Source organism: Brachyistius frenatus, unplaced genomic scaffold (genome assembly GCF_029030835.1).
Source record: "Brachyistius frenatus isolate BFR_SWC_R1_liver_20210118 unplaced genomic scaffold, ASM2903083v1 Contig_137, whole genome shotgun sequence".
Lineage (NCBI taxonomy): Eukaryota > Metazoa > Chordata > Actinopteri > Embiotocidae > Brachyistius > Brachyistius frenatus.
The window spans coordinates 880001-902958 of record NW_027210736.1 but is presented as its reverse complement, the minus strand read 5'-3'; the positions used below and the strand labels follow the sequence as shown (position 1 = coordinate 902958).

Sequence of the window (22958 nt, the reverse complement as noted above, 5' to 3'; positions counted from 1 at the left end):
TGCCCGGTTAGCTTCTGGTAAATACCATTAGCCGCCGGTGGTCCTCCGCATGCTAACCGATGATTAGAAACAGCTGCAGACACCGGATCAGCGCCGAGGACAGTGACACGGGATTTTTGAAGGTAAACGTTTCGCAAGACGTCTTTTTCTTAATAGAAACTAATTTACGTTGTTGTCTTCTGACGCGATGAGCTAAATACAACGTTTTACTTTACGTAGCATTAGCTTAGCCGCCTCACTAGCTGGCTCCGTTTACCTGGTTGCTAACCTAAACGAAGCTACATGCTGCTAACGAGTCGGTAACTAACGACCGAGTCGGTAACTAACGACCGAGTCGGTAACTAACGACGAACGTGTCGCGGTCTGGCCCAGCAGGTTACAGCTGGCTAGTTGGCTAACGTCAACCGCCTCTGGTTAGCTGGTTAACGGTCTGCTAACTAACCCGAGCCCTCTGGTTAGCTGGTTAACGGTCTGCTAACTAACCCGAGCCCTCCCGGGATGTTCCGTCCGGTCCGAACCGACCCGGTGCAGGTTTTAACGGTCCAGACACCGGCTGGAAAACACGGGTTTCCTTCCGTAAACATCTTCAGCTCGTTTAGAATCCACTTTTATTCCCCTTCAATAATAATAATAATAATAATAATAATATAATAATAATAATATAATAATAATAATATAATAATAATAAACGTTGTTTGTAGAATTTCTTCACCCTGAACCCACATGAGGAAGAACTCGACCTGCTGCTTCAGAGGTTTTACTGCTGTTTTCTTCATGTAAACATGTTTACATGACAACATGTTTACATGAAAACATGTTTACATGTAAACATCCTGATGTGGCATCAACGTGTCTTTTCCTGGTTTTAACCTGAAGTCATTTCCTGAACTCTCGTTTGAGTTTTATAACCCTGACTTTTTTTTTTAATTTTAATTTTTAATGTCACTGAATATATATTTTAAAAAAAGCAAGAAAAAAAAAGCATCAATTCCCCCCCCCCCACCCCCCTATAATATATTGTTGAAATATCGACGTTCACCCCGAACCCAATTTTTGATTTGGTGACGACAGGAACACGATGGAAGACCAAAGTTCGGACATCGAGGTGACGGTGAAGACGTTGGACTCTCAGAGTCGAACCTACACCGTCGGCGCTCAGGTGAAAACGGGACTGGGAGTAGAAACGCTCGTTGTCGGGCCAGCGGCTCCGCTTCTGACCCGTTCTATCTTTTCTTTTGTTTTTTAAATTGTAGTTGACAGTGAAAGACTTCAAGGAGCACATCGCCCCTTCAGTCGGGATCCCGGTGGACAAACAGAGGCTCATCTACCAGGGCCGAGTGCTGCAGGACGATAGGACGCTGGCGGACTACAGTAAGTCGTTCAAATGATTTCATCTCATTTAAAGGAGAAATTTACTGGTTGGTGTTTTTTGCCTTTTTTTTTTTTTTATTTATAAATGACATTATCAAGTAGGTTTGAGATTTTCTTTTTGAGATTTGCCGTTCTGATTTCTGAAGCGTTGTTTTATGTTCTGTTGTCGACCACTTCTGTTGGAGAACAGCTGTGTGTGTGTTGCGTCGTAGACCTGCAGGGATTTAGTGGATTAATTATATCAGTCAGCTGACAGGAAAACATAAAGATTTGCTGCTCTGCATTGTAAGAAAACTGGATATGTTTTAGTTTTGGACTGTCGGTCAAACAATAAAATGTACTTGTAAATGATGATATTCACCTTTCATGATATGTTTTATAGACAAAACCAACTTAATAATTAAGAAAATAATCAGCGGATTATTAAAGAATGAGGATATTTGCAGGTGCTTTTAAAAGAAGCCGTCTCTGCGTTTACGCGGTTTTATTTTGTGTATTTGGACTAATTCTAAATACTTTCAGTGAAGTATTATAAAGCAGCTAGAATTTTCTGTTGTTTCTCGAAACACGTCTGCGACGTCACCGCGCTCTGTTGTCGTCTCCAGATGTGGGCGGGAAGGTGATCCACCTGGTGGAGCGGGCGCCGCCCCCCCCCTCCCAGCCCGGCTCGGGACCGGGGGGCTCCTCGGCCGACAGCGGGCCGTCCTCGTCCTCCCAGGGAACGTCACAAGTGCCTCCGCACGACCGCAACGCCAACAGCTACGTGATGCTGGGCACGTTCAACCTCCCCGTCAACATCATGGACCCCCAGCAGATACAGGTGGGCCCGTCACCGCTGTTACGCAATCACCTGATTTCAGCTCCTTAGGCCCTGGAGACATGTATGTGGTAATATTCGGTCATGGTCATAGTGCCACCTGCTGGCAACAGGAAGTGACATTTTTCATTTGACTAAAGTCGCTCCGTAGACTCCCATTCAACTTCTCTCATCAAGTTTTCAGTCAGTACAATTTTTCTTGTGTCATTTGCTAAATTCACTTTTCTAGATTGTTTTTCTGGAGGTCCATCTGAAAATAATCCCTCATTCATTAGAAAAGAAGATTCAAGAAGACCTGTTTTTGGGGGCGTGTCTGTTTGATTGACAGGCCTGTGGTGCAGTCAGGTTACAGCTATCGGTGGGCGGGACGTAGTATCGTCAGGTTTCCGATCAGATCGGTCAGATCCACCGCTGGCTCCTCCCCCAGCTCGTCCAAATATGGTCACTTCCTGCGATGGACACAATCTGAACAGGATGTTTCATAACGTTCACAAACCGACGGGTGACGCTACTGCTGGTTGATATTTTATATTCAATGTGTTGACCAGCTGTTATTAAGTCTTCGTTTACTGGTTGTCAGAAGTTTTTTTTTGCATGTTAAGTGTGTTTGTTTTTTGTTTTTTTAACGTTCGTTCCTCCTCTCGTTCAGATGTCGGTCCAGCAGATGGTCTCTGGTATGGGGGAGAATGCCAGGAATGCCAGAGTCACCACCAGCACCGGGGTAAGATCCTCTCCCTGCCCGGTCGTCCTCGGCGACGCGACGTTAAAAGTCGTCCGTTAACCGCCACCTCTTTCTGTTCCAGAGCAACGGGTCCGTGAACGTCCACATCGACATGGACCAGCCGGTGCAGAGCGAGCCGAGGCTGCGGCTGGTGCTGGCCGAGAACCTGCTGAGGGACATCAACGAAGTCATCCACAGGATGGAGGTGAGATGTCCGCCTCCAGATGACTCCGCTTCCAGACGACTCCGCCTCTAGAATTCCCTCCTCATCGGTGACACCTTCTCTGTCTCTTTCAGGGTCGGCCCAGTGACTCGTCCTCCCAAATGGAGACCGCCGCCGCCGCTCCTCCTCCTCCCTCGTCTTCGTCCACCACCTCCACCCCCTCTCCCTCCACCCAGCCCATGGACACCTCCCCACCGCCGACAACTCCCCCGCCTCCGCCCTCCTCTTCGACCCAGCCGGAGGGACCGACACCGCAGCCCGGACCCAAGTGAGACTCCGATTATTTACGTTTCACACTTCAGGATTCATCCAACATCCAGATGACGCTGCAAATCACACAGGAGTGTAAATTGATGCTTGTATATTTCTGTGTCACCAGCCACGTTTACATGAAGCCTGATATTCAGAGTTAAATAGGTTTAAAAGTCCAAACAGAATCAAGAATATGAACACATCAATCAGGATTTATTTAAACCTTTTCATAAACCGATCCAATAATAAATATCACGATATAAATTGCAGATTACTTTCTGGCTGCGTTCTTATCTGCAACTTCCAAGATGAACTGTACCAAAGCGGAGAGTTTTTTTTTTTATTTATTCAAGTTCTTAAACAAACGGAGCATTATTGAACTCTTAAGGCCGGATTTTTACGTGTGAAACAGTCGACCTGAAGTCCTCCAATCAGAATGACGAGTCGGCCGCCGTCGTGTTTTGATGGTGACCCGTTTTCTCCGCCTGTCCTCCTCCTCCAGTCATCCGAGTCCGGCCGAGCTGGCGGAGATGCTGTCGGAGCTGCGGCGGGTCGAGGAGAGGCTGCAGCCGTTCATCCAGAGAGCTCACGGCATCCTGGAGACGGCCACCGCCGCCGAGTACAACAACAACGCGGTGAGAGTCCGAACCCGGCGCGATAACCAGAAGGCTAACAATGTTGTTACTCGCTGACGTGTCGCGTCTCACGCAGGAGCGAGAGGAGGACCAGCGCACTCTCATCATGACGTGGGAGTGTCTCCGTCTCCTTGGCAACGCCCTGGTGGCCCTGAGCGACCTGCGTTTGAACCTGATGAGTCCGGTTCCCCGCCACCTGCACGTGGCCCGGCCGTTCTCCCACTACACCACGCCGGTCAACCTCCCCGGAGCCGTGCACCATCACATCCCCGTGCAAGTACGTGATATCGCTGACGTCGATCTTTAAGGAGTAAAAAAATACATATATTCTGTAGATACATGTAGCTCAGTTTAATTCAATGCCTTTATTTGTCGTTGCGCGGCTGTACAATGAAATTCAGTGCTTTTAAAATACATAATCGTGAATGAAAAAGACGACGAGTACATGAAACACAAAGGTCATCAAACACAAAGAGATGTAATGGAAGCAGGTTATATAGTTTAACATTAACTTTATTGTCTAAAAATAATACAGTTATAAGTATGAACTATTTTTAAAAAAACAGAAGAATTAGTAAAAAAGGATCAACAATAAATACAAAGCTGAATAAATAACTTTTGAGTTAATTGAGTGAATGAATGAGTTTGAGCTGGAAACCATTCTATTGTATATTCTTATGGTTTGATTTTTGTGCATCATTTTCATTGCAGTGACTGTTAAAAACATCAGATGAATGTAAAACACTTTATCAAGCTGACTATGAAATTCATGCTGCAGCTCTGTTTCAAATTTAATATTAAATATAATATATTTAATAATTTTATATCTGTGATGGACCGGCATCATAAACCCGCCTCATAATCAGACCGACTGCGTTCACGTCTTCACCCGCAGATGAACCTGGGCGCCACGGTGAATGTTGGGGCCAACCACACGGACGGACAAGCCCCGCCCACCCAGCCGGCTGGCCAGTCGGAGCAGGCAGGTCAGGGACAGACCCCCCCCACACAGGCTACCCCGTCCAATCAGCAGGCTGGACAGGGACAGGCCGGCCCCCGGGTCATCAGGATCAGCCACCAGGCAGTCCCGGTGGTCATGATGCAGATGAACACGGACGGTGTGTTGTCCCCAACCCGCCCCTGATTGAATGCTCCGCTAACTCCAAGCCTCTGTGTGTGTGTGTGTGTGTGTGTGTGTGTGTGTGTGTGTGTGTGTGTGTGTGTGTGTGTGTGTGTGTGTGTGTGTGTGTGTGTGTGTGTGTGTGTGTGTGTGTGTGTGTGTGTGTGTGTGTGTCGTCTCATCTCGTCTCGTCTCGTTCGGTGACGGCTGGTCAACCGGACCTTTAACTGACTCACAACCAAGATGTTTTTGGTTGAGTGACAGCTCTGATGCTGCAGAAGCAGTTCGGTCAGCTGTAGCAGTTTGTTTTATTGGTGTGTTGTTTCTGTGTGCAGCCCCGGGTGGAAACCCTGCAGCAGCTGGACAGCAGATTCCTGGACAAGCAGGTAAAAACTAGTTCAAATCTATTCTGTTCTATTTACAAAGCGCCAAATCACAACACAGGTTATTTCACAGCACTCAGCACATTACAGCAGAACTTTACAGCATCGTACAGAGGAACCCAACAATTCAACAAGTACCACGCGAGCTAGAAGGTAAAAACTCTCTTTAACAGGAAGACACCTCCAACAGAACCAAGCGATCGAAAAACCATCTGATTGTATGTCCTGAATTCTCCACTTGACGTGTCAGTGAGGTCGTGAGACCTCTTAATGTCCAGTTTATTCTTTTTAAATGACTTTTACCAGTAAGGTTTGTGGTAATAAATCGGCGTCCTGCTGGTAACAGAAGGTGAACCCTGTTTTTCTGACCGCCTGGTCGGTGTCGTTTCTTTCAGGCGCCCTCCCTCCTGACTTCATGAGGAACCTCATGCAGCAGATCAGCCAGTATGCCACCGCCCTGGCTTCCAGCGCCGCGACCGCCGCCAGCCAACCCGCCACCCCCCAGCCCACCCCGTCCGGATACAGCTCCACGGCCAACTCCTCCACCACCACCACGGGCCCGAACACGCCCACCACCACCCCTACGGCCCCGCCTCCGCCTCCCCATGCTGGCCCCCAACCCCAGGCCCGGGTCCTGTTCACCCGACCCCCCTTCGCACCCAACATGCCCCCTCCGGCCTTCGGGAGCCGGGGAACCACCATCAACGTGAGGGCCGCCATGCCGGGCCAGCAGCCGGGGCAGGTGGGAGGAACGCTCCAGCATCAGCTCCTTCTTTGGAGCGTTGTGTTTTTTTTTTGTTATTTTATTCATATGTGCATCCACGACTAAATAACTAACACAAGACTACTGTCTATTGGTAGTTTACAATGTTTGCATGCTGACTAGTAAACACAGTCAGTGCGAGAAAGAGTAAAAAGGTTTTGTGGATATGATGGCAGTGAAGTTTATTTGTTGACATTTGAGATATGGGACAGATTAGAGTTGATGTGGTAAACAAACGGCCTCCATGTTTTTTCAGTTCATCGATTCCCACACGAGCAAGCTGGAAGGAAAGAAAGTTCCTTTTACAGGGAGAGAAACCTCGTACAGTGGAAAGTAAAAACTCCCTCTTAACAGGAAACCTCAGACAGAACCAGGCTCAGAGGTGGGCGGAGCTTCTGTTAACAGAACCAGGATCAGAGGTGGGCGGAGCATCTTGTTAACAGAACCAGGATCAGAGGTGGGCGGAGCATCTGTTAACAGAACCAGGCTCAGAGGTGGGCGGAGCTTCTGTTAACAGAACCAGGATCAGAGGTGGGCTCAGAGGTGAGCGGAGCCTCTGTTAACAGAACCAGGCTCAGAGGTGAGCGGAGCCTCTGTTAACAGAACCAGGATCAGAGGTGGGCGGAGCCTCTGTTAACAGAACCAGGATCAGAGGTGGGCGGAGCATCTGTTAACAGAACCAGGCTCAGAGGTGGGCGGAGCCTCTGTTAACAGAACCAGGATCAGAGGTGGGCGGAGCATCTGCTCTCAACCGGTTGGAGGTGAGAGGAGAGCAGAGAGAAAAGAGCAGCATAGAGAGGTGTCAGTCCCTCAAGTGAGGCTAGGATAGACGAGTCGTCGTAAGGAGACTGGCAACACGAAAAACTACGACCAAGACCACAAACATCATTCATGGTATTGTTTGAGTTCCTGTGTCGTCGGGGGAGGAGGGTCAAGAAGTTGTCAATCATGGCGACACGCTGTCGTCCTATTGGTCGACAGTCAAGGAAACTCGTCGTAGGATGTGTAAAGCTAGGCAGCTGGCAGCTCCGTTAGTCAATGCTTTTAAAACGTGTTAAAAATGTTGCTTCGCAGGCTTTTAACCCGGCTGCTCTGAACCAGATGATCAGCGGGCTGGTTGGACAGCTTCTGCTGCCGGGACAAATGGGTGAGCTGCTCCACTTTTTACATCTGGACTCCACCTGCAGCATTGTTATGTAATTATAATAGTTATAATGGTCTAAATTGCTCAACATTAATATTTCCATGGGTTTTTTTGGTTGTTTTTTTTTGCAGGTCAACCGGTCTCATCCACTTCCTCCACGTCCACATCCGCCTCCTCCTCCCAGACCTCCTCCTCCTCCTCCTCCTTTTCTTTCTCCACCTCGGGTCCGACGCCGCCGCCCACTGCCGACTCCACCACGACCACCGGCAACCAAACAGAGACGGGCTCCACCGGAGCGCCGCCCCAGGAGATTCCCCCCGACCTGGGCCAGCTCCTGGGCTCTCTCCTGGGGGCAGCCGGCGGGCCCGGTGTCGGTCCCGTTGGGGCCCCCTCAGTGACTCTCACCACATCTGGGATCCCGGCGCTGATCCAGGGAGTGAGCGACTTCATGCAGCAGGTCAGAGTCTGAATGTTTGACATGAGTGCATTTATCAGAGCCTGTTGGAAGCTGTCCAAGTTTACAACCACGGACTGTTTATAAAAATGCTCGTCCAAATATGGTCACTTCCTGCTCCGAACTAACAAGATGGTGACGGACAGAATCTGAACTGGAGGATTCATAACGTTCACAAACCAACGATGACATCACTGATGGTTGATGACATCACTGATGGTTGCTGCTTTGCTCAAAAGGATCCATCTCTAAAAATATTCATAATATAAATAATAGATAAATAAGATTCTGAAAACAGTGTTTTTACACATTTTCTATTTCCATTTCTAGGCCTCCCAGCCCGTCTTCTCTCCCCCCCCGCCTCCCTCTGATAGCGCTCCGGGTCCCGGCACCGGACCCAACCCGGCGGCCAATCCCGCCGCGGCAGCAGCAGCCGAGGCGCTCAACCCGGGGCTGTTCATCGGCATCGTCCGCGGCGTCCTGAGCACCATGATGGGCTCGCTGGGCCAAGGCCAGAACGACACGGAGAGCATCGCCCAGTTCATGCAGCGTCTGTCGCAGGCCACCAACATCTTCATCAGCCCCGAGGACCCCACAGGTTTGAGCAGCGGACGATGATGTCATCGCGTCGGCGCACCGATCAGGAGGTGCCGTTTCTGTTTTTGTGTTGGTTTTGAACGGCGGTTCGTCCGCAGGGTTCTTCGGGGAGCTGCTGATGCTGGTGTGCCAGACGTTCACCATGTCCGACCTGGTGATGCTGCTCCACGGGCAGCACCAGCCACTGGGCCGCATCCAGCCGCAGCTCTCCCAGTTCTTCACCCAGAACTACCTCAACGGCCGCGAGCCCACCGACCAGAACATCTCCGTCAGTACCACCGACACGTCCATCTTTTTTCTCCCCTCTTAAATACTGAATTTATTTAAAAGTGTTTTTCTCGTCCGACAGGCTGCCGCCGACAGTCTCGTCAACGAACTGGAGGAGTACATCACCGAGAGCTTTGTGAGTCCTTAACGTCCTCCTCGTTAAATACTCGGGGCTCCCTGAGAATATCTGGGAATTATAACAAGTCTCTTCTAGACATTAAAGTCAGAGGGTTTCATCTTTTTTTGGGGTCCTGGAACATCATGGAGTTCAGTTTAAATTTGAGCAAAACTGTAATATTGTTGTTTTTCTATCTGGTGTCAACAATCACATGTTGCTTTTTTTATTTTTATTTTTTTTCTCTGCTGACAAAAGCAAACATGCAGGAAAATCAACATTTCAGGCGCTTCGGCTCAAAAACGACTGCTTTTTTAAAATGTTGTTTTATTTTTGTGTAAATGCTCGTAACGAGTCGTGTTGTTCCCGACAGAGAGAGTCTTCGGTCACCGTGCTGGACGGCGTCGACGCCACCCAGACCAACATGTCCTTCTTCAGGCAGCAGCTGACGCACATCGCCACGCACATCCTGCGCTGCACGGGTAAACGCCACTTCGGATTTGGGTTATTTTGTAGGAGTAAACAGCTGTGAGGGGGGAAGGCGATAAAATCACAAACTTCTTCTTTCTTTCTCCAGATGACACGTTTGGGCCGCAGCTGCTGCAGATGTGCAACCAGGCTCTGTTCGAGTGTCTCGCCCTCAACCTGCACTGCCTGAGAGGCGACCAGAGAGCGCTGACCGCCGTCATCAACCACCGAATAGTCAGTAGCACTCCGCAGCACACCTTCACTTACAACCCCGTTCCCAAAGAGCGCCGATAACAAGCTGGATGGTCCCTCTCCTCTTTAACCCGGAGGATGCAGCGTCCATGATTTCCAGAAAGACTTATCTCATATGTTGATTCTTTAGACCACGACACGTGTCGACTCGTCACATCTGAGATGAAATAAAAAGCTCACGTGGTTCTTTTGTTTGCGTTGCAGCGGAGGATGTCGAGCGACATCAGCCCGAGTCTGGTCAACTGGATGACCAGCATGATGACGATGAGGCTGCAGGTGATCCTGGACCACATCCCCGTCTCCCAGGAGCAGATCCAGAGCTACATCGTCCTCACGCAGGTGACCAAGCACGACTCCAAGACAAACGCTTCCTTCGTACGAACAAACGAAGCTCACGTTTCATCAAAGTGAAAAATGTTGAGAAATCAAACGAATCGAGCTCCTTCGGCGATCGAACGATGTGTTGCGTGCGGGCGTAACCGTGGAAACCGCTTCCATTCGTCCATTTCCGGCGAGTTTTGCGTTTCTGTCCTGAAACTTATTTAATTACCTTAAAGAGCAATCTGTTGACTTCGCTGTAGAATCACACTCAAAACTACACGTTTGATTTAGTCTCAAAAGTTTAATCTGGAAATGTAATTTTTATTCTGGAAATATCCTTTGGACTTTTTTCTCCGCGTGTCCCAGTAAGAGAAGTGGCTGTTTCCTTTATCAGCGTCTTGCAGAGACGGACGTCCCCGATGTCTGATGGTCACAGATCACGTTACTCCACACGGTCTGAAACGGCTCATAAATATTAGATGTCTTCTCTTCACAGAGGGATCAGTCGTCTGCAGCCGGCGTGCAGGAACCCGGACGAGCTGCGAGCGCGACGGTGAGTCCGCCAGGAAAACCGGGTCGGACGCTCGGCGCCTGCTCCTCTTCGTCCCTCCTTCATCCCTGCTGTCCTGTCCTCCCCCTCCGCAGATCGGAGACACGCTGTCGCCGGCCGCGGCCACCACAGTGGAGGAGGCCATGTCGGTGTCACGCGACACCAGGCCGTCGCCACGGGAGACCAGGGCGCCACCCGGGGAGCTGGGAGCGTCGGGCGGAGCGGCGCCGTTAGGTGGAGACATGGCGGCGGCGGGAGCAGAGGGAGGTGGCGAGGAGTCGGCCGGAGAGTCGGAGGCCTGGGCTGCTGCTGTTCCTCCTGTAAGACCCCCCCCCCCCCCGCTCCCCCTCCTCCTTCCTTTTCTTTTTTTGTTAAAACTGATTTTTAAAGGTGTGTGTGTGTGTGTGTGTGTGTGTGTGTGTGTGTGTGTGTGTGTGTGTGTGTGTGTGTGTGTGTGTGTGTGTGTGTGTGCAGGAGTGGGTGCCCATCATCCGGTGTGACATGATGACTCAGAGGAAGATGAAGTCTCAGCCTCCGTTGTCTGACGCCTACCTGCACGGCATGCCGGCCAAACGCAGGAAGGTAAATCACATCGTCTTCTTCATCATCACATGTGAACCTCACCTGGTCTCCTCTTCTTCAGCCCCTGTGTGTGTGTGTGTGTGTGTGTGTGTGTGTGTGTGTGTGTGTGTGTGTGTGTGTGTGTGTGTGTGTGTGTGTGTGTGTGTGTGTTTTCAGACGGGACAGGGAGCAGCGTGCCTCCTCTCCCTCTCCGACGCTGTCAGTCAAGCCGCCCGTTCAGCAGGAGTTCGTCCCATCAGCTCCGCTGAGCTGCTGGAGGACGACCTGGAGAATCCTGAGGTGAAGGAGGCGTATTCAGAGCAGGTGAGGGGTCACATGACTTCCTGTTTCACCTCTTCCTCCTCCTCCTCTTCCTCCTCTTACGTTTCCTCCTCTTCCTCCTCTCAGGTCAAAGCCGACATCAAGAAGCGAGTGAGAGAAGATCCAGATTTCAGCTCTCAGCAGTTCCCCAACGCCCACAGAGCGTTCTCCTCCGACTCCTAATCACATCCACGCTTCGCCATCTTCCTCCTGAGTCTTCATCGGCTTCCTTCATCTTCCTCCTCCTGGATCTTCATCATCTTCCTCCTGCTGGTCCGAGCAGCTCCGTCGACTCCTGCTGATGTGACTTCCTCCCCGGTGCCTCTCTACTGCTCCGCGTTCACTTCGGTCCACAACGTTCCCGACTGAAACCGGCGTGACACCAGATCTGAGTTTGGAGTCACTTTATTTCTGTCTGGATTTGGTGTGTTTGTCTGTTTTGTTTTTTTGGTTTCACCTTCTTCTCCTGATGTCGCTTTGTTAATACGCAGCCTGAATCCTCGTCGTTTCGCGGCCTTTTGCCTTCTTCCTCTCAAAACTCTTGAGCACAAAGACGACTTTCATGTGATGCTGTTTGGTACATGAATGTACAGTACGCTTAATAAAAACCTTCATAAAACACCAGAGTGCCGTCTGTCTGCGTCGGGATGATATCTGGGGGGAGGACGGCTCCAAGCAGCTCAGACTAGTTTGTCAAAGATGATATTTCAGAAACAAGTAGTCTTTGTTTTTACCGTATTGCTGTACACTTTATTTGTCCTAATATTTCCACCTTTTTTATTTATTGCCCTTAAATTTCCACATTCATTTCCTTATTCTCTAACAGATTTATTATTTTTTTATGGCGCTCCTATCGCTCCATAAGTTGTAAGTAAAATAAATAGATGAATATTGATGTGTTAATAGATTGGTACCTTAGAAATTAAAAGTCTTTGAGGTCAATGTTGGTTCAAGTGAGAGTTGCAAAAACTGATAATAAATGACATGAACATTTTGCATTTTTATAAGGACCCACTGCGTTTGGGACAACTGAAAAGAAAAATCGCACACTGCCCTCTGGTGGACACATCGTGTAACAGCAACGCTGTCACTAAATGTCCTCAAACGCAGCAAGGGGTGTTTCTTTCTGGCTTCCAGACGGGAGGAGGTTCTTCGAGGAACTGGTTTGACAAACATGTTCCCAGCCTCCCTCCATTTTTATTTTTCCAAACAGACACTCAATCAGCCTCAACCATCGTTTCCGGTTTTGTTTCCACTCTGGCAGGTACTCGTTTAAATAGATTTGATTCCGTTTGTAACGCTACTTTTAGAAGATTTGACAAACATATTACTATCTTCTTTAAATTTGGAGATGTAAAACCGAAAGAAGAAAGTTAATCCGATGGAAATAAGTGTAAAGGACGCGTGTAATTTAGCTTCCGGCCACCGGCGGCAGCACTGAGCAGACCGCTGCAGAAAGTATTTTCCCAAAACAATCCTCGTCAGTCCGTCACAATAAATAACTCGCGTTTTCTTCATCTTTACAACCTTCTGACATCGACGGTTTCTCTCCTGGTAGGTTTCAACTTCCCTTCATCAAACGAATCAAATATTTCTCCACGTTTTGTTGAAACATTTTTACTTCCAGAAACTCCCAACTCGTACGTATGTAAACACCAGTTTATTAGGTACACCTGTAGGCTGCTTGAGACAGGTGAGGAATTAACAGGGACAGTTTAAGACCTCACTGATGTAAGCGGGATGTTTAAAATCACTGAAGCACCTCTAATATCTTTTTTTTATTAAACGTCCAGAAAGCTGCAGGACACACGAGACAGATTGCAAGAAATAATAGTCTCAAACTAAATATTCCCAATGACAGCAGCCGAGCAGTTTAGTTGTTCCTGGCATGCAAGTTGACGAATGACTTAATTATAAGGAAAAAAAAATGTAGATATAAACCGTTAAAAAAGTAAAAAAAACAAAATTGCATTTTATCCCTCTTGTTGGTCTTTTGGTGGAAAGTGTCTCCAATCTGAGATGATGACATCACCAGAGGATATTTTTTCCTTTTGGTGTCTTTTCTACACAGACGAGGTCTTTAATCGGATCCATCGGAGTTTAAAGTTGTCTCGTCTCTTTCAGGTCTTCGGGGAGCAGGCAGGATGTCTGTGGCGATGACCAAGGCCGACGGGGTCACCGTGTTCACCTTGACCTCTGACCCCCAGAGTCCTTGGCCTCCTCTGTGCCAGATCCTGAAGGGCTTCTGCTACAGCCCAGTGTGCTGCTCGGTGTCTCAGAACCTGAGGAGGGTCCAGAGAGCTTCTCAGTCGGTGCTGGGGGTGAGCTACAACCTACATGTTTACTTCTTTCTCTTTCTCCACTTCATTCTTATTCAAACTTTTAAGTAAATTATTTGTTTCACTGGAAACTGTGAGACAAAGTGGTCCAGTATAGCAGAATGTTCTGCACAACCATCAACCAGCAGTGATGTCATCGTTGGTTTGTGAACGTTATGAATCCTCCAGTTCAGATTCTGTCCTTCACCATCTTTGTTAGTTCGGAGCGGTTTGGAGCAGGAAGTGACCATATTTGGACGAGCTGGGGGAGGAGCCAGAGGTGGATCTGACCGATCTGATCGGAAACCTGACGATACTACGTCCCGCCCACCGATAGCTGTAACCTGACTGCACCGCAGACCTGTCAATCAAACAGACACGCCCCCAAAAACAGGTCTTCTTGAATCTTCTTTTCTAATGAATGAGGGATTATTTTCAGATGGACCTCCAGAAAACTAATAAGAAGGAGTGACTTTAGCTAACAACACCGAGAGAACTGATGGACACATTTTATTCACTTTGGATTTGATGAGAGAAGTTGAATGGGAGTCTATGGAGCCGGAGGCTTTTTGGAGCCGACCTCTAGTGGCACTCGCTGGTATTGCAGCTGAAGACACTTCTGGATCGGAACCATTTTACAGACCTGGACGCTACGAACACTTTTTTATATATACATATATAAATATATATATATATATATATACACAGTTTATGGTTCTGCACCACAGATGTTTGTTGTTCTCACTTTATTTCCTGTTTCGCAGGCTCTGCACATCATGGTGGGGTTGCTGAATATCGGCCTCGGTGCCATCCTCTGCAGCTCGGACCTTCCTTCTGTCTACGCGTATCCTTATTGGTTGGGAGGAATGGTGAGTGAGCTAATGCTGAACTAGTGATTTTATTCTGTATACTTCCAAGTCTTATACGGTTGTGTTGGTCAGGACGTCCTGGACGCACAATGTGAGTTCACTGTGAAGCTTCAAATGCCCAAAAAAAATCCACAAAATTCTGCACCATGTATGAAACCCTCCAGGCCTTTTGTTTTGAAATGACGGCTTTTAATTTGAAATGGGTAACTTTTTTTGTTTTTTTCTAGTTCATATTATTTGGCATCACGGGCATTTTATCTGAGAAGTTCCCCAGTCCGTGTCTGGTGAGTAAGTTAAATATGATCTTGTTTAACTTTCATGTCTTACTCTCGTTTGAGTTCAAGTTAAAAACGATGAAAGACGATCGTTTGCCGTTTTATCGTTTCGGATCTTTTACATCGTACGTCAACGTGTTTTCCAGGTCGTCGTCAACGTGATCCTGAATCTGGCGGGAGTTGGTTTCGCCATCGCCGCTGTTGTGCTCTACAGCATCAACGTGTTCGTCATGCGCCTGCGGTTGATGTTAGATCGCGAAGACAACGAGTTCTACCAGCAGCACACGACAGCACCACCTGCAGAGGAGATCCTGTGGGAGAAAATCTGGGAGGGCAAAGAACTGACGATGGTGAGAGTTCGTTTTACTTTTAGACAAAATATTTGGAGACTTTATCTTCACGCCGGAAAATGGAGGTAAAACTTGCAGTGACCGGTTCATCGTCGAGTCCGAGTGAATGTTTGTGCCACGTTTGTAGACTTTACGTCACGGCGTTCCTGAGACTCTGCATTCAAGGGAATGGACAAGGATCGGACAGGACAGACGGATGGTTCGTGTTGACCTTCACCTCTGACCTTTTGAGCACCAAAATCTACTCACTTCATCTTTGGGTCCGAGGGAACATTTGTGCCAAATTTTAAAGAAAGGCCCTCAAGGCGTTCCTGAGATATCGTGTTCAAAAGAAGGGGAGGTCATTGTGACCTTGACCTTTGACCCCAAAATCAAATCAGTTAATCCTTCATACCGAGTGAATGTTTTCACTGAGTTTGAGGAAGTTCCCTTTGAGGCGTTCCCGAGATATCACGGTCACGGGACGGGAGGCATAAAAAAAAACATAACGGTAATTCTCCTCGTTTATCTTTAACAAATGATGTTCTGGGACTTTAGGGTGATGCTGTTTGTTTGCGCCCCCTACAGGTGCTCCTGAGAAGCATCAACGGCGTGCTGATCGTCCTGTCGGTGCTGGAGTTCTGCCTCGCCGTCAGCTCCGCCGTCGTGGGGATCAAAGATCTGAGGAGCAACGAGAAGACGCAAAACCAAAACCAAAACCAAGTTGAGAAAATACCGACACGTCCGTCTGTTTAACTGGTTACTGACCCAGGTTTTAGATGCTCAGTGAGCAGCATGACCCCAACAAATATCAATATTATCATTGATTTATTAACAATTATTTCAGTTTTTAGTTGGTCATTCGGTCTAAAAATGTGGAAAAAATAAAAACAATTAAGAAATCACAACTCAAAGCGATGACTTCAGATTGTTTGTTTTGTCCAACAAACAGTCCAGAAACCAAAAGATCAAAGATCTTTAAAATCAACCAAGAAGCAGGAGAATTGATAATTAAATAAATAAATAATCGATCAAAAAAGTGATCAATTATTCTCATTAATACACTAAAATGTTTCAGGCTCACTTTGGACGCAAGCAGCACTCAGGCTGCTGCAGTATGAATATGAAGCTGTTGACCAACACACACACACACACACACACACACACACACACACACACACACACACACACACACACTGATGATGTTGTGATTGGGTTAGCTGGTGTCAGCTGGGAACATGAGTCAGCTAGTATGACTTCATTGCTTACTAAATTGAATATATTTATATTTTCATGCCTTGTCATCTCCATGTTTTCTGGTGCAAACGAGGTTCATGGTGTGGCATTAAAGTTTTTTTTTTCTCTCTTTAATAATATAAAGCCATGTTATTTTTTAATAAAAAAAATTAAATAAAAGGATCAAAACTGTTGACTATCATGTGTTTCATTACGGTTTTATACTTTTTTATTTTATATGATCCTATAAAAGGTGAACAGGAAGTTCAACCAGTTGTTCAGAGAAACGAGCCGAGTTGGCAAATAGTCTGATTTAAAACATTGAGTATTTGTTATGATTATTTATACGTTAGACTTTGACGGCTTTCACATCGGTTCTCAAAATATATATATTTTTTTAACGTTGTATTTTATTGTTTGTAACAGTTCCAGCTACAAAAATATGAATTTAAATATTTGATGTGTCAAATATGGAGACAAACAAGATGATGACTCGTCACCAATATGCTGCAGAACAACTACACAATTAATTTAATGAATTTTTGCTTTTATATTGACTTTATAGTTTTTGTTGTGATTGTTGTGACCTATATTTTGTTGTTATTTGTTTTCATTATTTTTATCTAGCGATATTATGATGTAAATATTTTCCATTCAATAAATTTCCATAACCATTTTTAACATTATTGTCCAGGTGGAGGCTTCAAATAAGCCCACTGGTTGTTGTTTTTCCTCTCTCTCTGCACTGCACTGATTTTTTTTTTTTTTTTTGGTAAAATCTTGTGCAATTTTGAATTTGTGCAAAATAAATCAAATTAATAACTATTCATCAGCGTGAAATTCACAGTGATGCTCGTTATTTAAAACAAAACATCGCACGTCGTGATTTGGCGCTTTATGAATAAAATGTCATTGAATGGTTTATTAATCTGCGGATTTTGCACATGATGCATGTAAATGATCAAATACGAGTGAATATGGACCTTGTTTTTTTAAATGATCGTCCAGATTGGGTTTCAATACTTTTTGTCTCATTGAATGATCTGAAACGCAGTGAAGTTGAATTCCTCCAGATGGGAGGAGGTTCTTCTGGGAAGTTTGCCACCAGTTTCCAGCCCTCCTTCCGCCTTTTACAAACATTAGCTGCGCCACAAACACGCCATCAGCCTGATCTTTAACAGGTGGACTCCGGTTGTTTCAGGTAAGTCGTTTAATTATGTTTGATTCCGTTTTTCTTTTTTCAAAGTAACCTCATAAAATGTTAAGACCAGCGTTTCTGTTTGTCGACACGGTCCTGCACTGCTGCACCAGTAAAAACCAATCCGCTGATTCAGTTCGTTATTGAATAAACGTTATGACATTAAACTATTGAGGGTACAGGAACATATCGGGGGGAGAAATGCTGAATGTCAGGAACGTTTAAATTTATAATAAAAAACACATGTTTTACGCAGCTGGAGAGCGAAAGAGATTTGTTTACAACACGTTGTAAACCAGAAGGCCTGCATTACTGTCATATTTACTCAGGATTTCATTTTACTGTTTTAATACTCGACAGACATCTGTTTTTAGTTATTGTGATGTTTTCTTCTATCAAACTGTTTTTCAATGTAAAGAAAGAAAAATAAAACTTACGCGTACAGCTGAATGCAATTTAGCCTCCGGGCCACCGGTGGCAGCACTGAGCAAGAAGACCGCTGCCGCGTCAGTGAGCGGACGAGGAAGACGATGTGGGTCATCCAGAGTGATTTCCGTTCAACTGTATTACGTCATACAGAGAGGTGTTTTCCCGAAATGGTAGAATGAGCTCCTCACCGACATCAGGACACCACAAACTAAAAACACACCTCCTCCTCCTCTTCCTCCTCTTCCTCCTCCTCCTCTTCCTCCTTCACAGTAGAACTTTAGTACCTTCAAATAGAACTTACTGATAGAACTTTGTAGTTTGACTTTCTGGAAGAAATGTGTATTTTCTTGATTCTTGTTGTTCTGGTTTTGTACCCTCATGGTTGAAATGAACTTATTGTAAGTCGCTTTGGATAAAAGAGTCAGATAAATGTAATGAAATGAAATGAAATGTAATGAAATGAAATGAAATGTGATGTAATGAAGGAATAAATGGTTAAAGGGGAAAAAAAAGGACATAATTTGATTAATGTCTTCATACATCAACTTTTATTTACGTTACGTCTGTTTTTCTACATCAAGTATTCATTTTATATATATATATATATATATATATATATATATATATATATGTATATGTATATTCCCGTAGCTACGTGTTTGTTAATATAATTTTTTTTCTGTATCTATATCTGATCAAACAGTCAGCAGTTTGGGTTCAGACGAGGTCTTCAGAGTTTAAAGTTGTCTCGTCTCTTTCAGGTCTTCGGGGAGCAGGCAGGATGTCTGTGGCGATGACCAAGGCCGACGGGGTCACCGTGTTCACGTTGACCTCTGACCCCCAGAGTCCTTGGCCTCCTCTGTGCCAGATCCTGAAGGGCTTCTGCTACAGCCCAGTGTGCTGCTCGGTGTCTCAGAACCTGAGGAGGGTCCAGAGAGCTTCTCAGTCGGTGCTGGGGGTGAGCTACGACCTACATGTTTACTTCTTTCTCTTTCTCCACTTCATCATAAACAAGTTGAAGAATAGTTTGTTATTGTTCTCACTTGCAGTGGTTAGCATTGTCGCCTCGCAGTAAAACGGTTCCGGGTTTGAATCCGGGCCCGGGCCTTTCTGTGAGGAGTTTGCATGTTCTCCCTGTGCCTGTGTGGGTTCTCTCCGGTACTCCGGCTTCCTCCCACCATCCAAAGACATGCGTCTGAGGTTAACTGGTGGTTCTACAAATGTCCCTGAGGTGTGAATGAGTGCGTGAGTGGTCTTTGTTTCCGTCTGTCTCTATGTGGTCCTGTGATGGACTGGAGATCTGTCCAGGTGAACCCTGCCTTCGCCCAATGAGAGCTGGGATAGGCTCTCTCCCTCCCCCCCCCTCCCCCCCCCTCCCCGACCCTGCTCAGGATAAAGCGGGTGTAGATAATGGATGGATGTTCTCACTTTACTTCCTGTTTCGCAGGCTCTGCATATCATGGTGGGGTTGCTGAACATCGGCCTCGGAGCCATCCTCTCCAGCTCTGGCAGTGGCTCTGGATGGCAAATGGATTGCTCCGGGTATCCTTATTGGTTTGGAGGGCTGGTAAGCAATTCAATCCCGGATTAGTGATTTTATTTTCCTTCAGAGTCTGATGCTTTAAATGCCATAAAATCCACAAAAAGAGGAGGTCAGAACCATCAGTGACGTCATTGTAACGTTTGTGAACGTTACGAAGCCTCCGGTTCAGATTCTGTCCGTCAACATCTTTGCTAGTTCGGAGCGGTTCGGAGCAGGAAGTGACCATATTTGGACGAGCTGGGGGAGGAGCCAGCGGTGGATCTGACCGATCTGATTGGAAACCTGACGATACTACGTCCCGCCCACCGATAGCTGAAACCTGACTGCACCGCAGGCCTGTCAATCAAACAGACACGCCCCCAAAAACAGGTCTTCTTGAATCTTCTTTTCTAATGAATGAGGGATTATTTTCAGATGGACCTCCAGAAAACTAAGAAGAAGGAGTGACTTTAGCTAACAACACCGAGATAACTGATGGACACATTTTATTCACTTTGGATTTGATGAGAGAAGTTGAATGGGAGTCTATGGAGCCGGAGGCTTTTTGGAGCCGACCTCTAGTGGCACTCGCTGGTATTGCAGTTTAAAGCCTCATTTTTCAGACCTGAAGCTACGAACACTTTTTATATCCAGTCTGTGGTTTTAGTTCTGCTCTGGAGTAACTTGTTTAAACGCGACTGAAGTCACACAACACCAGTTGCTTTGTGTTTGGTGTCCGTCAGACGAGGCGTTGCCTAGCAACCCTCCTGCCGCTCAAAAGAGGTGAATGTTTATTTAATGTCTGTTTTAAAAAGAATGGAACTGAAAGGATTTTGTTTTCTTGTCTTTTTTTTTCTAGTTCATATTATTTGGCATCACGTGCATTTTGTCCGAGAAGTTCCCCAGTCCATGTCTGGTGAGTAAGTTCAGGTTTTATAAACAACATCTCTCATTTTAGTTCAAGACAAACACAATGAAAGGCAATTAGCACCCTCAGTATCCACCAAGCAACAGAGAGGAAGCGACTCGCCGTACAATACGTATGTTTGTTGTAACCCGAACCACTTTCTTGTGTTTCAGGTCATCGTCAATGTGATCCTGAATCTGGCGGGAGTTTGTTTCGCCATCGCCGCCGTTGTGCTCTACAGCATCAACGTGGCCCAGATATATCTGTGGTGGATTTGCAATCGCTATGACAACTACGATCACTACAATTATTGGGGGACAACAAAAGCGCCATCTCCTGAGGAGACGATCCTGCGGGAGAAATGTTTTGAGGGCAAAGAGCTGATCAGGGTGAGAAAGGATTCGTCTCGGTTTAACCAACGTAACGAGCGAATGCGTTCTGGGACTTTACGGGTGATGCTGTTTGTTTGCGCCCCCTACAGGTGATCCTGAGAAGCATCAACGGCGTGCTGATCGTCCTGTCGGTGCTGGAGATCTGCCTCACCGTCAGCTCCTCCGTCATGGGGATCAAAGCTCTGAGCAGCAGCGAGAAGAAACCAGAGACTCATGCAAGTGTTTATTTATTTTGATCATTTCTTTATTTTGACTATTTTCTACAGTGCAGAACAAAACTGACTGTATATAAATATATATATATTCCTATTTCCCCGCTTTAGAGCGCCGATGAGGCGGAGCTCTGCAAACCGCTGCTGGAGGAAGACGTCTGATTCACTCAAACTGATTGTTTGTTTGCACTTTCGACTGTCTTTATTTTTGGTTCTTGATCTGCACTAAACTGAATGATGCTGCTTTCCATTTCAATCTGTTGATGTTTCTTCTGTTGTTGTTTTTTTAGGAGCTATGTGCCTTATTGTTGCTGTGTTTGGGGTTAAAAGGGTTTCTTTTTTTGTGCTTTTTTTAACAAGATAAAGCCATATTCTTTTCAAAACAATAAAGGGATCAAAGCTGTTATAATTGTTTTGTATATTTTTATGTACTTTCTACGATGCTTTAAAAAAGTGAATGGGAGGTTGAATCAGTGATGCTCTTTGTGATGACCCTGTTTTGTTTTGTGTGCACCCGAAATATATTAAATGAACTAATATTACTCTTTGCTCTGCCACTTTTTTTAAGCCTAACTATATGCAATATATCTATTCATTTCCATTAAGATAAAGAGTATTATTTGTTGCTCGTAAAATTTAATTGGCAAATGAATTGTCTCTGAAATATAAATTGAGATTTATTTACATGTAGCGAGATGTAAAATGGCTCAAATCCAAAGAAATCAGCGGTGAATAGAAACCAATCGAGTACTTTTCCCCCGGGACGGATTCGCTGACTACATGTCCCAGAGTCCATTGCGGCGGCAAACCGGATATGAACCAAGACAAATATTAAAGGAAAGTCAGCTGACTTGACTGCGAGTTGGTGTGTGGCAGGTCGGGAGCGATTTATTGAGTGATTGAAAAAAACCATTGGATTTAATTTTGTTATTGTTATTATTGTCACGTCAGCGGGAGGACAGCGATGCTACGACCGAAGGCTCTGACGCAGGTTCTCAGCCAAGCGAACACGAGCGGAGTCCAGAGCACCCTGTGAGCACGGCGTTAGCAGCGAGCTAACCGATGCTTGTTTGTTTGTTTGTTTGTTTGTGTTGTAAACAGCTGTGAGCACGGCGTTAGCAGCGAGCTAACCGATGCTTGTTTGTTTGTTTGTTTGTTTGTGTTGTAAACAGCTGTGAGCACGGCGTTAGCAGCGAGCTAACCGATGCTTGTTTGTTTGTTTGTTTGTTTGTGTTGTAAACAGCTGTGAGCACGGCGTTAGCAGCGAGCTAACCGATGCTTGTTTGTTTGTGTTGTAAACAGCTGTGAGCACGGCGTTAGCAGCGAGCTAACCGATGCTTGTTTGTTTGTTTGTTTGTTTGTGTTGTAAACAGCTGTGAGCACGGCGTTAGCAGCGAGCTAACCGATGCTTGTTTGTTTGTGTTGTAAACAGCTGTGAGCACGGCGTTAGCAGCGAGCTAACCGCTGCTTGTTTGTTTGTGTTGTAAACAGCTGTGAGCACGGCGTTAGCAGCGAGCTAACCGATGCTTGTTTGTTTGTTTGTTTGTGTTGTAAACAGCTGTGAGCACGGCGTTAGCAGCGAGCTAACCGATGCTTGTTTGTTTGTTTGTTTGTGTTGTAAACAGCTGCAGCTCCGCGTATGTAAATATTTAGTCTGTTGGCTATGATAATAAAATAGACGTGATGGAGGTTATTTTTTTAGAAATATTACACGTGTTGAGTGAAAAGATTGAAATGCAGGACTGTTCACCTCAGTTAACTTGTTTTGTGTTGTTTATTAAAAACTGCAGGTTATTGTGTTTATGATCAACAAAGTAGTGAAACATGCTCATCATAATTTCCATTCGTTTTTTATTATAAGTATATATATATATACTTATATATGTATATATATATATATATATATACATATATAAGTATATATATATAAAACCTC

The 22958-nt window shown here is 46.0% G+C and overlaps 4 protein-coding genes across 7 annotated transcripts in view; all 4 read left to right on the top strand.

Moving 5' to 3' along the window:
* Positions 1-29: 29 nt before the first annotated feature.
* Positions 30-11959, top strand: bag6 (BCL2 associated athanogene 6). 2 transcript variants are annotated; one of them, XM_069714982.1, is made up of 25 exons: positions 30-122; positions 1072-1159; positions 1254-1371; positions 1977-2191; positions 2838-2909; positions 2992-3114; positions 3207-3400; positions 3887-4019; positions 4096-4296; positions 4915-5005; positions 5475-5525; positions 5918-6264; positions 7360-7432; positions 7561-7886; positions 8214-8481; positions 8579-8748; positions 8830-8883; positions 9236-9344; positions 9440-9564; positions 9787-9921; positions 10400-10456; positions 10549-10773; positions 10928-11035; positions 11192-11338; positions 11423-11959. In XM_069714982.1, the coding sequence occupies exons 2-25, from the start codon at positions 1079-1081 to the stop codon at positions 11516-11518; spliced, it is 3519 nt and encodes a 1172-aa protein (XP_069571083.1). In that variant the 5' UTR covers positions 30-122; positions 1072-1078; the 3' UTR covers positions 11519-11959. The 2 variants fall into 2 exon arrangements, with proteins under 2 accessions (XP_069571083.1, XP_069571082.1); XM_069714981.1 differs by having other exon boundaries at positions 4915-5137.
* A 543-nt stretch (positions 11960-12502) lies between these two features.
* LOC138630617 (membrane-spanning 4-domains subfamily A member 6C-like) lies at positions 12503-16554 on the top strand. Of its 3 annotated transcripts, none has more exons than XM_069715083.1 (6): positions 12503-12889; positions 13460-13656; positions 14418-14522; positions 14750-14806; positions 14944-15147; positions 15275-15703. In XM_069715083.1, the coding sequence occupies exons 2-6, from the start codon at positions 13480-13482 to the stop codon at positions 15368-15370; spliced, it is 639 nt and encodes a 212-aa protein (XP_069571184.1). In that variant the 5' UTR covers positions 12503-12889; positions 13460-13479; the 3' UTR covers positions 15371-15703. The 3 variants fall into 3 exon arrangements, with proteins under 3 accessions (XP_069571184.1, XP_069571182.1, XP_069571183.1); XM_069715081.1 differs by lacking the exon at positions 15275-15703 and adding an exon at positions 15715-16554 and having other exon boundaries at positions 12504-12889; XM_069715082.1 differs by lacking the exon at positions 15275-15703 and adding an exon at positions 15715-16554 and having other exon boundaries at positions 12515-12599.
* An 894-nt stretch (positions 16555-17448) lies between these two features.
* LOC138630616 (transmembrane protein 176B-like) lies at positions 17449-21564 on the top strand. Its single transcript, XM_069715080.1, has 7 exons — positions 17449-17563; positions 18751-18947; positions 19437-19556; positions 20371-20427; positions 20592-20807; positions 20900-21025; positions 21134-21564. Exons 2-7 carry the CDS (start codon positions 18771-18773, stop codon positions 21182-21184), a joined length of 747 nt encoding a protein of 248 aa, XP_069571181.1. The 5' UTR covers positions 17449-17563; positions 18751-18770; the 3' UTR covers positions 21185-21564.
* A 289-nt stretch (positions 21565-21853) lies between these two features.
* Positions 21854-22958, top strand: part of lamtor2 (late endosomal/lysosomal adaptor, MAPK and MTOR activator 2) — a 2617-nt gene continuing 1512 nt past the window's right edge. Inside the window, exon 1 of the mRNA XM_069715010.1 lies at positions 21854-22054. Coding sequence (XP_069571111.1) covers positions 21987-22054 — 68 coding nt within the window. The 5' untranslated portion in view covers positions 21854-21986. The remainder of the gene's footprint in view (positions 22055-22958) is intronic.

Excerpts from the sequence above, each read along its gene's own strand:
- LOC138630616 (XM_069715080.1), top strand. The coding sequence starts at position 18,771 with ATGTCTGTGGCGATGACCAAGGCCGACGGGGTCACCGTGTTCACGTTG. Across the intron at positions 19,557-20,370 it reads CTTATTGGTTTGGAGGGCTG|TTCATATTATTTGGCATCAC; the intron begins GTAAGCAATTCA and ends TTTTTTTTCTAG. Across the intron at positions 20,808-20,899 it reads AGGGCAAAGAGCTGATCAGG|GTGATCCTGAGAAGCATCAA; the intron begins GTGAGAAAGGAT and ends CGCCCCCTACAG.
- LOC138630617 (XM_069715081.1), top strand. The coding sequence starts at position 13,480 with ATGTCTGTGGCGATGACCAAGGCCGACGGGGTCACCGTGTTCACCTTG. Across the intron at positions 14,807-14,943 it reads AGTTCCCCAGTCCGTGTCTG|GTCGTCGTCAACGTGATCCT; the intron begins GTGAGTAAGTTA and ends CGTGTTTTCCAG. Across the intron at positions 15,148-15,714 it reads AGGGCAAAGAACTGACGATG|GTGCTCCTGAGAAGCATCAA; the intron begins GTGAGAGTTCGT and ends CGCCCCCTACAG.
- bag6 (XM_069714981.1), top strand. The coding sequence starts at position 1,079 with ATGGAAGACCAAAGTTCGGACATCGAGGTGACGGTGAAGACGTTGGAC. Across the intron at positions 10,774-10,927 it reads GGGCTGCTGCTGTTCCTCCT|GAGTGGGTGCCCATCATCCG; the intron begins GTAAGACCCCCC and ends GTGTGTGTGCAG. Across the intron at positions 11,036-11,191 it reads TGCCGGCCAAACGCAGGAAG|ACGGGACAGGGAGCAGCGTG; the intron begins GTAAATCACATC and ends GTGTGTTTTCAG.